Below are 15,762 nucleotides of genomic sequence, written 5' to 3' on the forward strand. Positions count from 1 at the left end.
TATATTCTTCTCTGTACACAGTCTCTGTAACCCCATTGCTTGATTGCAATTTTTAGTTGACATTCATCAAATAAATAACATAACTCATCTGGCTGACAGAGTTGATGCATAGGTGAGGAATGCTTCTTGGTAAATTGGTAACAGCACGTGGAATTGGGGGGAATTCGGCACCCGCGACTCGCCCTCTCCACTGTGCTCTCTGTCGGCCATTTTGTAGAATGTAGAAGCTGACTCACTCTTCCTCTTTCTCTTCACAGGGATACGAGGAAGAGGAGGCCGAAGCGTTCGACGTTGGGCTGACTAAGAACGCCCAGGGTCTGGGAATCACCATCGCCGGCTATGTGGGGGACAAAAATTCTGGTAAGGCTTGGAAGCATTGTTTACTACTGGAAATAGTTTGGTTTTATTTATTTTCTAATTTATTCACTCTGCTTGGGATGGAATGAAACCTCTTGGGAAGGAATTTACTTTAAAGAGTCCCATGAAATGTCTGGAGCAAAGAGCTATGTAGTGACACTGCCTCTTCTCGGGAAATTGTGAGTGTTTCTGACTTCTCTTGAACACTCAAACTGCAGATCCAGTTTGCCAGTTAAAGGGCGTCTCTTGTACTGTATAAAGGATACTGCTTGTTTTAAGAATGTTATCCACACATGGTCATTGTGTCTATTTTGCCATTCTCAGAGCCCTCTGGTATTTTTGTGAAAAGTATAACTAAAGACAGTGCGGTAGAGCAAGACGGCCGGATCCATGTTGGGGACCAGATCATAGCCGTAAGTGTCTTAGACTATCCTCAACTCTTTTTTTTATTTAAATGTTTTGGTTATTGTAAATTAAAAAATATATATTTTCACTTTCTTACTTGAACAGATAGAGTGATGGAGGATGACAGTGGGTAGAGATGGATAGAGATTGTGGAGTAGGCCAGATTGGAACCTAAGCCAACACTAGCTGCCTTAAGCGCTAGACCACCCCAAGCCACACCCTTCAGATTTTTTGTCAGCTGTTATGTAAATTTCAATTCCATGCCAAAGTATAAAATAAAGTGTGCAAGGATATTTCTCTCATTTGGAATAAGATGGAGCTTTATCTATAGATAATGTGGGGAGATATTAATCTCCCATATTTGAATAATTTATCTTCAGCTGAGATTTATACACACTGTTCCAAGGCCGTTACGGTGACCGTATTACCGCCACAGCGGCGGTCACGAGTCATGACGGCAGTCTAATTCCACGTGACCATTTAGTCACGGTAATTAGGATTCTCCAAGGTCTGATGCTGCTGATGGTCATTAGTAGTCTACCAAAATTGATAACTGCCTGGTACTCAACATTATATTTTACCTCTAATCACTCTGACATCAATGCAAATGTAATCAAAAATCTAATCAAATACTTAATGGGAGCCCATTAGCTCATGTTGCGCAACATTTCTATAGGCTATACAATTGAGTGAGAAAACAGAGTGATGGCCTCTATTAAAAAGAGGAGGATCCCATCAGCTTTCTATAGGCTAGGCCTACTATATTTATTTCTCAACTTTTCTAATTTTATGCACATTGCTTCTCTTTACAACAGGAGTATAGCCTACATGGCTGGCATTGAAAATGAACCACAGGAAAAGCGTTCTCCATTCACTATTTTCGAGACAGGTGCATGAAAATGGTCCATTCTAAATCAAAACAAATTTCACACATACAGTACCAGTCAAAAGATTGGGCAGACCTACTCATTCCAGGGTTTTTCTTTATTTAAAAAAAAATGTCTGCATTGTAGAATAATAGTGAAGACATCAACACTATGAAATAACACATATGGAATCATGTAGTAACCAAAAAAGTGTTAAACAAATCAATGTATATTTTATATTTAAAATTCTTCAAATAGCCACCCTTTGCCTTGATGACAACTTCGCACACTCTTGGCATTCTCTCAACCAGCTTCGTGAGGTAGTTGCGTCACGGATTTGTCTATCTTCAGTTGTAGCCTGTGTGAAAGACCCGATCACGTGATTGCATTGGCTAATAAGAATGTAGCTATCTCAGACAGCCATGTGAGTTAGAGGTGTTTCGGAGCACAACTAAAGTTGCATAAAGAACTATAAATTAAGCATATAACATGACCTGTTTCTATGTTAACTGCTCAGCACAGAATAGCCGCATGTGTGCACTCCCTCAAATCTTTTGGAGAAAATATCCTTTCTATTTTATTCAGCTATGTTCAATTGTGTTCTTCATACTATAAATTAATGCCACGGAATTCTAAACAAATCTTGCCTGCTAAATGAACTAGTGTAGCCCACAGCCATTTGGCATAGCCAGATCAGGTCCCAACATAAGGACAACTCCGAGTATACTATTCTGTTCTTCTGAAATAGACTACATTTTCTTTATATCTGGTTTCTTTAGACCTGTCTAAAATACATTATGGATTTATTGGGATGGTATAGGCTATATTACATTGATTTATTAGACTTTTTAAAATGTAGATGTTCCAAAGCTCTGAATGACTGGCTTGTAGACTATGCGTGGAAGCCAGGAAATGCAAAAGAAATGTCATGTTAATTAACAGTCAATTACCGTGAGACCGGCAGTTATTTTCTTGACAATCACCGGCTGACAAAATGTCATGACCGTCACAACCCTAGTCATGACCCTAAATTGAGCATTTACTATTAATGCAAAACCCTTTGTGTTACATCCTGAATAAATTAATGGATTTGAAGCCTGAGCAAATCTTCCATCATGATTTATTTTCTTTTTGTGATGTAGGTTTGTCTATTGGCTGGGACTATTTCTGTGTGTATGGGTGTGCTTGGTATGGGTGTGCCTGTGAGCTTGCTTTCCTATTCGTGTGTTGTCCTGAGAATGTATCCCATAGACTTGGATAGACGACTCACGTGCCATAAAGGCTGTTTAAGTATGGAGAAAGATCTCATTGACGCTTTCCATGCTGTCACAGAAGCCAATATGACAAAGATGCAAAGAAGAGCACTCTAAGCACTCTATTCAACTCCATGATGTATCCATAATCATGACATGAATGATCGCCCCCTGCAGGTGGACGGTAATAACATCCAGGGCTACACCAACCAGCAGGCCGTGGAGGTGTTGAGACACACGAGCCAGACAGTTCACCTGAAGCTGATCAGGCGAGGCTTCCGTCCAGAGGATATCCCACCCGCTGTGGTGCCCAGTGTGATCGTAGTCTCACCAACCCCAGGTGGCAGAGACACGACACTGGAGAGGACGGATGTTGTGGACGCCACCACTCAAGGTACCTGTAGACAAAGGGTTTGGGCCATGTTCATTAGGCAGGAAATGGAAGAAAACTGACTTAAACAGGGAGAGACTACCTGGATTTGTCCAATTAAAAAACACACTCTATTGCGTTTTGCGCTGCAAAGCATTTTAAAATGTTGTCAATGGCGTGCCCTAATGAACATGACCATGACAACTGCATCTTTGATTGACAGTCACATATACCTCCAATCACAGTAGTCTATATTCAAGCAAAACACAGTGCATATAATGCACTACCGTTCAAAAGTTTGGGGTCACTTAGAAATGTCCTTTATTTTTTATTTTTTTTAAATAACATCAAATTGATCAGAAATACAGTATAGACATTGTTAATGTTGTAAATGACTATTGTAGCTGGAAACAGCAGATTTTCAATAGAACATCTACATAGGCGTACGGAGGCCCATTTATCAGCAACCATCACTCCTGTGTTCCAATGCCACGTTGTGTTAGCTAATCCAAGTTTATCATTTTAAAAGTCTAATTGATCGTTAGAAAACCCTTTTGCAATTATGTTAGCACAGCTGAAAACTGTTGTGCTTATTAAAGAAGCAATACAACTGGCCTTCTTTAGATTAGTTGAGTATCTGGAGAATCAGCATTTGTGGGTTTGATTACAGGCTCAAAATGGCCAGAAACAAAGTACTTTCTTCTGAAACTCGTCAGTCTATTCTTGTTCTGAGAAATTAAGGCTATTTCATGCGAGAAATTGCCAAGAAACTGAAGATCTCGTACAATGCTGTGCACTACTCTCTTCACAGAACATTGCAAACTGTCTTTAACCAGAATAGAAAGAGGAGTGGGAGGCCCCGGTGCACAACTGAGCAAGAGGACAAGTACATTAGTGTCTAGTTTGAGAAACAGACACCTCGCAAGTCCTCAACTGGCAGCTTCATTGAATAGTACCCGCAAAACACCAGTCTCAACGTCAACAATGAAGAGGCGACTCCGGAATGCTGGCCTTCTAGGCAGAGTTGCAAAGTAAAAGCCATACCTCAGACTGGCCAATAAAAAAATAAAAAAATAAGATGGGCAAAAGAACAGACTCTGGACAGAGGAACTGATTTTAGATCAGTACTGCTATTCTGAGAAGCTTGATACATACAGCCCCTGATCACATCCCTGGTGACGCTGCAGGGCTGTGCCTACTTGAGGACAGTACATATAACCACAACATTGCCCTAACTTTAATGTCCTCCATCTACGTAAGGATGGTGAAGCTTCTCTACTTGTATCTTCTCACCACAACCACAGCTCCAGATTTAGAAGGCTGCGCGCTCCGCCCTGCTTTAGGAAACCCTGACCTCCTTTAACCTGTAATTAGGCCAGCCTCATACGAACCCCAGTAAACTTACGCGTAGGAAAATGCATGACAAAATCAAGTCACATTTTATTGCTCGCAGACACATATTTAGCAGATGTTATTGCGGGTGTAGTGAAATAACACAACAATACACATAAATCTAGAAGTACAAATACACATGTGCATGCACACACACCCTTGTGCACACTCACACACACTACCCATAATAACACAATCCGTGACGACATAGCCAGCATGTTCGGAGCTGGAACCAGGACTAACTGAAGCAGACCTCTGATGCGTGTGTGTCTTTACCATACAAGACACAATGCACAACCCATGCCATCATAACCACCATGTTTGGGCTGGGAGCAAGATGACTTAACCAAGAGCACTACAAGCGTGTATGTGTGTATTGATGTGTATATATTGTGTACCCCGGTGCAGATAAGAAACAGTACCAGGCATTGAGTGGGGAATCTGATGTCACCGACGTGAAGGATCAGTTAACTGAGAACACCAGAGACGGTAAGTGAATCCACTCCCCTGTTATCTGGGGTCCATTACTAAGTATAGCTAATGGATTGGAATCTGTTTTAAAGTATGCTATTGTTGTGAGGACTGGTTTGAGGCTACTGTGAATTTCAAAATGATTGAACCAATGCATCTGTAGATGCTCAACAAACTATTAATGGATGTCTATAGATGTTTTCCCTGTTGTAATTCAGCAAAAATGTTGTTGACGTTGTTTCGATCGTCTGTTGATAGTTTGTTGAGCGTCTACAGATGGACTATCCAAATGAAGTGTTACCACACATTTCAAATATAATGTGCATGTAGAACATAAGGATCTGTATGTTTTCTCCATAATATATATACAGATTCTCTTCACATTAACTTCTTGCAACTATAGGGGGTGCTGTTTCGCATTAGCATAATTTCCTCTACAGATTAAACTGCCTAGTACTCAATTCTTGCTCGTACAATATGCATTTTATTATTATTATTGGATAGAAAACACTCTCTAGTTTCTATAGCCGTTGGAATTTTGTCTCTGAGTGAAACAGAACTCCTTCTACAGCACTTTTCATGATAGGGAGTCAGATTTCAAACATTTTGGCCACTGATCTGGAGTCAGTTTAAAGCTCACTGTAAATGCTATGGAGAAACAGACACTGCTTACGTCTTCCCCTGGGTGTCAGTGCGTGATGACGCTTTGAATGGGGTCGATTGCGCAATCATTGGCTCTATAAATCACCAAATACCGGAAGTAGCGTTCCTTTGGACTGTGCGCTCAACGCAAGAAGGATATCTGACTGGCCCTTTTCCAAGCCTTGGTTTAGCCAGTAATATAGCGTCGGTCATCTTTTTACTCGTTATAGGTGTTAGAAACATAAGGTAGTTAATTTAAACCGTTTTATAGCAATTTATATCCGTTTAGTGCGATTTTGAGGCATTGCTTTGTAATAGACTTTGAAGCTCCGGGCACGTTTCGGGGTCCCGGTCGTACGTTAGTGGGCATTTCGACGGACAAGTGGACATCTTTCGACCAAAAGAAGATTAGACCCAAGAAAGGATTCATTGCCCAAGATTCTGATGGGAGAACAGCTCATAGTAAGAACAATTTATGATGATAAATCGTGTTTCTGTCGAAAAATGTTAAACGCTTGTGCCGCCATTTTGTTTGCTATTGTTTGCTATAGCTTCGCTTGGCGCAACCTGTATTGAAAAGTAAGGATAATTTAAAAAAATGTAATTCCGTGATTGTATTAAGAATTAAATTGTCTATCAATCGCTGTCCACCCTGTATTTTTTAGTCAAGTTTATGAGTATTTATGTATAAGACTAGATCACTGTCTAATATGGTGCACGACATTTTCTGACCAGCTGAGCTACTTTTGTCATTGTCTAACCATGATTTTGGTGGCTAAATATGCACATTTTCGAACAAACTCTATATGTATGTTGTAATATGATGTTACAGGAGTGTCATCTGAAGAATTCTGAGAAGGTTAGTGAAAAAATTAATATGTTTTGGCGATGATAACGATATCGCTCTCTTTGGCTTGAATAGTGCTCGGGTAACGTTTGCATATGTGGTATGCATATATTATGATTTATTGTGTTTTCGCCGTAAAACAATTGGAAAATCTGAAATGTTGTCTGAATTCACAAGATCTGTGTATTTCCATTGCTATGTGCTGTGTATTTTTAAGAAATGTTTTATGATGAGTAAATTGGTAATACACGTTGCTCTATGTAGTAATTCTAGGAGCTTTGGTGAGATTTGTGATGCTGGCTGCAATGGCAAACTATGATTTATACCTGAAATATGCACATTTTTCTAACAAAACCTATCCTATACCATAAATATGTTATCAGACTGTCATCTGATGAGGTTTTTTCTTGGTTAGTGGCTATCAATATCATAGTTTAGCCGAATTGGTGATAGCTACTGGTGTTGAGAGAAAATGGTGGACAAAGAAAAAGGTGATTTTTGCTAACGTGTTTAGCTAATAGATTTACATATTGTGTCTTCCCTGTAAAACATTTTAAAAATCTGAAATGGTGGCTTTATTCACAGGATCTGTATCTTTCATTAGGTGTCTTGGACTTGTGATTTAATGATATTTAGATGCTACTATTTAATTATGACGCTATGCTAGCGATGCTAATCAGTGTGGGGGGGGTGCTCCCGGACCCGGGGTAGAGGCTCGTGAAAGGTTAAAGGGTAAATTAAAGATCCTTTGAAGTGGTTCTTAAAGTAACGTGTAAACTCTTTCAAGTAGTGCGTTTGGAGATGTTTAACTGTAGCCTACCGCTTGCTGTGACTCATTGAGTCTGAATCAATCAGATGGGACATAGTAGTTGGTTGAATGTACTTTAAACGTCATTCTATTTAAGTCTACACTGAGTGTACAAAACGTTAGGAACACCTTCCTAATACTGAGTTGCACTCCCTTTTGCCCTCAGAATAGCATCAATTCATCGGGGCATGGACAACAAGGTGTCAAACTTTCCACAGGGAACGCTTTTGACACCTTGACTCCAATGCTTCCCACAGTTGTGTCAAGTTGGCTGAATGTCCTTTGGTTGTTGGACCATTCTTGATACACATGGGAAACTGTTGAGTGTGAAAAACCCAGCAGCATTGCAGTTCTTGACACAAATCGATGAGCCTGGCACCTACCCTGTTCAAAGGCACTTAAACCCTCTGAATGGAACACATACACCACTGTTTAAAAGTTTGGGGTCACTTAGAAATGAAAGAAAATCACTTTTTTTCTCCATTAAAATAACATCAAATTGATCAGAAATACAGTGTAGACATTGTTAATGTTGTAAATGACTATTGTAGCCGGAAACAGCTGCTTTATTTTTAATGGAATATCTACATAGACGTACAGAGGCCCATTATCGGCAACCATCACTCCTGTGTTCCAATGGCACGTTGTTAGCTAATCCAAGTTTATCATTTTAAAAGGCTAATTGATCATTAGAAAACCCTTTTGAAATTATGTTAGCACAGCTGAAAACTGTCGTCTGATTATAGAAGCAATACAACTGGCCTTCTTTAGACTAGTTGAATATTTGGAGCATCAGCATTTGTGGGTTCGATTACAGTCTCAAAATGGCCAGAAACAAAGACCTTTATTCTGAAACTCGTCATTCTATTCTTGTTCTGAGAAATGAAGGCTATTCCATGCAAGAAATTGCCAAGAAACTGAAGATCTCGTACAATGCTGTGTACTACTCACTTCACAGAACAGCGCAAACTGTCTCTAACCAGAATAGAAAGAGGAGTGGGAGGCCCCGGTGCACAACTGAGCAAGTGGTCAAGTACATTAGTGTCTAGTTTGAGAAACAGACGCCTCGCAAGTTCTCAACTGGTAGCTTTATTAAATAGTACCCGCAAAACACCAGTCTCAACGTCAACATTGAAGAGGCGACTCCGGGATGCTGTCCAGTGTCTGTGTTCTTTTGCCCATCTTATTTTTAATTTGTTTTATTGGCCAGTGAGATATGGCTTTTACTTTGCAACTCTGCCTAGAAGGCCAGCATCCTGGAGTCGCCTCTTCACAGTTGACATTGAGACTGGTGTTTTGCAGGTACTATTTAATGAAGCTGCCAGTTGAGGACTTTGGAGTCATCTGTTTCTCAAACTAGACACTCTAATGTACTTGTCCTCTTGCTCAGTTGTGCACCGGGGCCTCCCACTTTCAAAAACAAGGACATTTCTAAGTGACCCCAAACTTTTGAACTGTAGTGTACATCTGAATTGTATCAAGGCTTAAAAATACTCATTTGCCTCCCGGGTGGCGCAGTGGTCTAGGGCACTGCATCGCAGTGCTAGCTGCGCCACCAGAGTCTCTGGGTTCACGCCCAGGCTCTGTCGCAGCCGGCCGCGACCGGGAGGTCCGTGGGGCGACGCACAATTGGCATAGCGTCGTCCGGGTTAGGGAGGGTTTGGCCGGTAGGGATATCCTTGTCTCGTCGCGCTCCAGCGACTCCTGTGGCGGGCCGGGCGCAGTGCATGCTAACCGAGGGGGGCGGGTGCACGGTTTTTCCCCGACACATTGGTGCGGCTGGCTTCCGGGTTGGAGGCGCGCTGTGTTAAGAATCAGTGCGGCTTGGTTGGGCTGTGCTTCGGAGGACGCATGGCTTTCGACCTTCGTCTCTCCCGAGCCCGTACGGGAGTTGTAGCGATGAGACAAGATAGTAATTACTAGCGATTGGATACCACGAAAATTGGGGAGAAAAGGGGATAAAAATGTAAAAAAAATAAAAATACTAATTTAGCCTGTCTCCTCCCCTTCATCTACACTGACTGAAGTGGATTTAACAGGTGACATCAATAAGGGATCAAAGGTTTCACCTGGATTCACCTGGTCAGTCTATGTACTGGAAAGAGCAAGTGTTCCTAAAGTTTTGTACACTCAGTGTATGGTATGTTGATGTTTTTAAGATGCAAAGCTAACAGAGGATGAGGAGTTGGAGCTGAAGAAAAAGTGGCAGGAGACTCTCGGACGCCGCAACGAAGTAGTGGTGAGTTAACAGAAGTAACATCCACCCAAACACAGCCTATCTTTACTAAATGATACATGGTTGTACTTTTTCCTGTTTTACTCATTATATTGCAATTGTATAGATGGAAAAGCACTGGTTGCAGAATAAAAACATTATTGTATGTGTTGTAAATAAAAACATTGTTCGTTAAAAAAATGTATACTATATTGCCACACTACGTAAATTGAATGCTGACCATTATAGGACAATTTCATAAGATGTGCGAAAGCATAATTTTTTGAAAAAGCTTCATAGTATTTTTGTGCCAACTGAGTTGTGCCCATGACAGGTTGCCCAGGTGGAGAAGTTCAGTGAGAGCAGTGGTCTGGGAATCAGTCTGGATGCCAACAGCGGGCACCACTACATCCGCTCCGTTCTGCCGGAGGGGCCAGTGGGACGCTGTGGGAAACTCTTCAGTGGGGACGAACTGCTCGAAGTAAGGGACACCGCCAATAGCGAGAACATGGTGAACAACCGTTAGCCTGGAACTTACTTAGTGCACAAATTCTTCTACCACTGATATCAAGGTGCCTAAATTCCTTGGAAATATCTAGAGTTTACCTTGAATAGGATCTCTGCAAGCGTGGGAACATTGCCTTTAAAAACAGCAATGCCCTATAACCTTTAATCGGATTGAATCCTGGCATGAGTGACTCAACATAAGTGTTGACCATTGGATGTGTGTGCCCACCCCTCTCAGGTCAATGGAATATCCCTGATTGGTGAGACCCACAAGGAAGTGGTGGGCATTCTGAAGGAGCTGCCTGTCTGTGTCTACATGGCCTGCTGTAGGCCCGCCCCTCTCCTGAAGAGTGACAGGGATTCTGGCCAACCAGGGTTGGATGAATTTGCTACTGAACCTAAAATGAAGGTACTTCCCCACTCTGCTTTGATGTTATTGATCATAAGTTGTTAGTGAAAAAACTCACCTGCTATGGATTTACATTACTTGCCATCGCATGGTTGGAGAGTTATTTATCCAGTAGAACCCAGAGAGTGTTCTTCAATGGAAGCTTTTCTAACATCAGATATGTACAGTGCGATGTTCCTCAGGGCAGTTGCCTTGGGCCTTTCACTCTTTTATATTTTTACAAATAGTTTGCCACTGGTCTTACATGAAGCTGGAATGAATATGTATGCTGATGATTTCACACTCTACATGTCAGCACCCAAAGGCAGTGAGCTCACAGAAATTCTAAATAAGAAGTTATGGTCAGTATCAGAATGGGTCATTAACAGCAAACTGGTCTTAATTACATCTAAAACTAAAAGCATTGTATATGGTTCAAAACATTCTCTAAGACCTAAACCTCAACTGGAGTTGAACATAAAGGGTGTGAGTTGAGGAAGCTACACTCCTAGGTATAACATTGCATGGTCAATTATCATGGTCAAGTCATTTTGACAAAGTTGCTGTGAAGATCGGGAGGGGTATGTCTGTTAAAAAGATGTTCTGCATTTTTTAAACAAATCAACTGTACAAGTTATTCAGGCTCTGGTCTTGTCCCATCTTGATTATTGTCCAGTAATATAGTAAAGTGCAGCAAAGAAAGACCTAGCAAAGCTGTATCTGGCTCCAAGCAGAGCAGTACACGTTCCCCTTAACTGCACATATAGAACTAACAATAACAACATACATGGCAGTCTTTCCTGGTTGAGTGTTGATGAGAGATTAACTATAGACAATTCCAGATTGTCTGCATAATCAAATAACCTACAGCTCAGACACCCGTACAGTTGAAGTCAGAAATTTACGTACACTTAGGCTGGAGTCATTTGAAATTTGTTTTTCAACCTCTCCACAAAACTATACTTTTGGCAAGTTGGTTAGGACATCTACTTTTTGCATGACACAAGTACATTTTCCAACAATTGTTTACAGACAGATTATTTCACTGTATCACAATTCCAGTGGGTCAGAAGTTGCATACACTAAGTTGACTGTGCCTTTAAACAGCTTGGGAAATTCCAGAAGATTATGTCATGGCTTCTGATAGGCTAATTGACATCATTTGAGTCAATTGGAGGTGTACCTGTGGATGTATTTCAAGGCCTACCTTCAAACTCAGTGCCTCTTTGCTTGACATCATGGTGAAATCAACCAAGATCTTAGGGAAAAAAATGTAGACCTCCACAAGTCTGGTTCATCCTTGGGAGCAATTTCCAAACACCTGAAGTTACCACGTTCATCTGTACAAACAATAGTATGTGAGTATAAACACCATGGGACCACACAGCCGTCATACCGCTCAGGAAGGAGATGCGTTCTGTCTCCTAGAGATGAACATCCTTTGGTGCGAAAGTGCAAATCAATCCCAGAACAACAGCAAAGGACCTTGTGAAGATGCTGGAGGAACCAGGTACAAAAGTATCTATATCCACAGTAAAACAAGTCCTATATCGACATAACCTGAAAGGCCGCTCAGCAAGGAAGAAGCCACTGCTCCAAAACCGCCATAAAAAAAGCCAGACTACGGTTTGCAACAGCACATCGGGACAAAGATTGTACTTTTTGGAGAAATGTCCTCTGGTCTGATGAAACAAAAATAGAACTGTTTGGCCATAATGACCATCGTTATGTTTGGAGTAAAAAGGGGGGGATCTTGCAAGCTGAACAACACCATCCCAACCGTGAAGCACGGGGGTGGCAGCATCATGTTGTGGGGGTGCTTTGCTGCAGAAGAGATTGGTGCACTTCACAAAATAGATGGCATCGTGAGGTAGGAAGATTATGTGGATATATTGAAGCAACATCTCAAGACATCAGGAAGTTAAAGCTTGGTTGCAAATGGGTCTTCCAAATGGACAATGACCGCAAGCATACTTCCAAAGTTGTTGCAAAATGGCTTAAGGACAACAAAGTCAAGGTATTGGAGTGGCCATCACAAAGCCCTGAACTCAATCCCATAGAAAATTTGTGGGCAGAACTGAAAAAGCGTGTGCGAGCAAGGAGGCCTACAAACCTGACTCAGTTACACCAGCTCTGTCAGGAGGAATGGGCCAAAATTCACCCAACTTATTGTGGGAAGCTTGTGGAAGGCTACCCGAAATGTTTGACCCAAGTTAAACAATTTAAAGGCAATGCTACCAAATACTAATTGAGTGTATGTAAAGTTCTGACCCACTGGGAATGTGATGAAATAAATAAAAGCTGAAATATATCTTTCTCTCTACTATTATTCTGTCATTTCACATTCTTAAAATAAAGTGCTGATCCTAACTGACTTTAGACAGGGATTTTTACTATGATTAAATGTCAGGAATTGGGAAAAACTGAGTTTAAATGTATTTGGCTGGGCCTCCCGGGTGGGGCAGTGGTCTAAGGCACTGCATCGCAGTGCTAGCTGTGCCACCAGAGAGTATGTGTTCCAGCCCAGGCTCTGTCGCAACCGGCCGCGACCGGGAGGCCCATGGGGCGGCGCACAATTGGCCTAGCGTCCTTCGGGTTAAGGAGGGTTTGGCCGGTAGGGATATCCTTGTCTCATCGCGCACTAGCGACTCCTGCGGCGGGCCTGGCGCAGTGCACGCTGACCAGGTCGCTAGGTGTACGGTGTTTCCTCTGACACATTGGTGCGGCTGGCTTCCGGGTTGGATGCACGCTGTGTTAAGAAGCAGTGCGGCTTGGTTGGGTTGTGTTTCGGAGGACGCATGGCTCTCGACCTTCGCCTCTCCCGAGTCCATGCGGGAGTTGTAGCGATGAGAAAAGACAGTAACTACTAACAATTAGATACCACGAAAAAGGGGGTAAAAAAATGTATTTTGCTAAGGTGTATGTACATTTCCGACTTCAACTGTACATACCCCACAAGACAAAGCGAATCTAAAACAAATTAATGGCAACGCGTTTCATTATACAGTGTCCAGGTTCCTTGCTGTTCAAGACAGTCGTGAACAGGGCACGACAATGCCTATTCCTCCTCAGGAGGAGAGAGGAGACTGATATAGGAGAGGAGAGACTGAAAAGATTTGGCATGGGTCGTCAGATCCTTCAAAAGTTCTACAGCTGCACCATTGAGAGCATCCTGACTGGTTGCATCACCGCCTGGTATGGCAACTGCTCGGCCTTGGACCGCAAGGCACTACAGAGGGTAGTGCGTGCCATATCAGGCGGTGTCAGAGGAAGGCCCTAAAAATGTCTACCCCAGCCACCCTAGTCATAGACCATTCTCTCTGCTACCGCACAGCAAGCATTACCGGAGTGCCAAATCTAGGTCCAAAAGGCTTCTTAACAGCTTCTATCCACAAGCCATATGACTCCTGAAAAGCGAATCAAATGGCTACCTTGACTATTTGCATTCATCCTCAGTTTATTTTAGTAAATGCTTTCTTAGCACTTATTTTTCTTAACTGCATTGTTGGTTAAGGGCTTGTAAGTAAGCATTTCACTGTAAGGTGAACCTGTATTTGACATGTGACAAATACATTTGATTTGACACTTTAAACCCCCTATGCAGCTTTGAGACCATTCTTTCAAAGTCATTGAGATCTCTTCTTCTAGCCATGGTAGCCAAAATAATGGGCAACTGGGCATTTGTATATATGACCCTAAGCCTGATGGGATGTTTTAATTGCTCAATTAAATCAGGAACCACACTTGTGTGGAAGCACCTGCTTTAAATATACTTTCTATCCCTCTATCCCTCATACTTTCTATCCCTCAAGTGTTTCCTTTATTTTGTTACCTGTAGATGCTTTTGACATTACCATTATTGTCACGCCCTGGCCTTAGTATGCTTTGTTTTCTTTATTATTTTAGTTAGGTCAGGGTGTGACATGGGGAATGTTTGTGTTTTGTTGGTTTTGGGTGTTTCTATGGTAAAGGGGTTGTTGGGTGTAGTATATGGGTTTGTGTTGAGTTCATGTGTCTAGCGTTGTCTATGTATGTTTAGTTATCTAGGAGAGTCTATGGTTACCTGAATGAGTTCCCAATTAGAGACAGCTGATTTCGGTTGTCTCTGATTGGGAGCCTTATTTAGGGTAGCCATAGGCTTTCATTTGTTGTGAGTAGTTGTCTATGTGATAAGTTTGTAGCCAGTGTGTGCACATCGTTGTTTAGCTTCACGATCGTTTTCTTGTTTTGTTTAGTGTTTAAGTGTTTTTGTTTCGTTTGCCTTCTTCGTTAATAAAAAGGAGATGGCTTATTTTCCTAAAGCTGCGTTTTGGTCCGTCAATCCTCCACACGATCGTGACAGAACTACTCACCAATACAGGACCAAGCGGCATGGAAAGCGGCAACAGGACCCACCTACACAGGATTCGTGGACATGGGAGGAGATACTGGATGGTAAGGGGCCGTGGGCACAACCGGGAGAATATCGCCTTCCTCGTGAAGAGCTGGAGGCAGCTAAAGCCGAGAGGAGGCGATATGAGGAGGCAGCACGGAGACAAGGCTGGAAGCCCGTGAGTACAACCCAAAAATTTCTTGGGGGGGGCCTTAAAGGGAGTGTGGCGAAGTCAGGTAGGAAACCTGCGCCTACTCCCTGTACTTACCGTGGAGAGCGAGAGTACGGGCAGACACCGTGTTACGCAGTAGAGCGCACGGTGTCTCCTGTACGCGTGCATAGCCCGGTTCGGTACATTTCAGCTCCGCGTATCGGCCGGGCTAGACTGAGCGTTGAGCCGTATGTCATGAAGCCGGCCCAACGCATCTGGTCACCAGTGCGTCTCCTCGGGCCGGCGTACATGGCACCAGCCTTATGCATGGTGTCCCCGGTTCGCCTACATAGGCCGGTGCGGGTTATTCCACCTCCCCGCACTGGTCAGGCGACGGGGAGCATACAACCAGGTAAGGTTGGGCAGGCTCGGCGCTCAAGGGAGCCAGTACGCATGCACGGTCCGGTATTTCCGGCGCCACCTCCCCGCCCCAACCCAGTACCACCAGTGCCTCCTCCACGCACTAGCCATATGGTGCGTGTCTCCAGCCCTTTACCACCAGTGCCTAAACCACGCACCAAGCCTCCTGTGTGTCCCCAGAGTCCTGTGCGTCCTGTTGCTGCTCCCCGCACTAGCCCTGAGATGCGTGCCCCCAGCCCGGTACCACCAGTCCCGGCACCACGCACCAGGTCTACAGTGCGCCTCAGCCGGCAGGAGT

The 15,762-nt window shown here is 42.9% G+C and overlaps 1 protein-coding gene across 6 annotated transcripts in view; it reads left to right on the top strand.

Annotated features, from left to right (window-relative positions):
- The window catches only part of LOC129835191 (multiple PDZ domain protein-like), a 71,697-nt gene that overhangs the window by 16,124 nt on the left and 39,811 nt on the right, over positions 1 to 15,762 (top strand). For all 6 annotated transcript variants that reach the window (XM_055900626.1, XM_055900628.1, XM_055900629.1 and 3 more), the window contains exons 10-16: positions 258 to 360; positions 682 to 770; positions 3,059 to 3,275; positions 5,052 to 5,132; positions 9,571 to 9,650; positions 9,961 to 10,107; positions 10,372 to 10,542. In XM_055900626.1, coding sequence (XP_055756601.1) covers positions 258 to 360; positions 682 to 770; positions 3,059 to 3,275; positions 5,052 to 5,132; positions 9,571 to 9,650; positions 9,961 to 10,107; positions 10,372 to 10,542 — 888 coding nt within the window. The remainder of the gene's footprint in view (positions 1 to 257; positions 361 to 681; positions 771 to 3,058; positions 3,276 to 5,051; positions 5,133 to 9,570; positions 9,651 to 9,960; positions 10,108 to 10,371; positions 10,543 to 15,762) is intronic.

The sequence above is a fragment of the Salvelinus fontinalis genome, chromosome 36 (genome assembly GCF_029448725.1).
Source record: "Salvelinus fontinalis isolate EN_2023a chromosome 36, ASM2944872v1, whole genome shotgun sequence".
Taxonomy (NCBI): Eukaryota; Metazoa; Chordata; class Actinopteri; order Salmoniformes; family Salmonidae; genus Salvelinus; species Salvelinus fontinalis.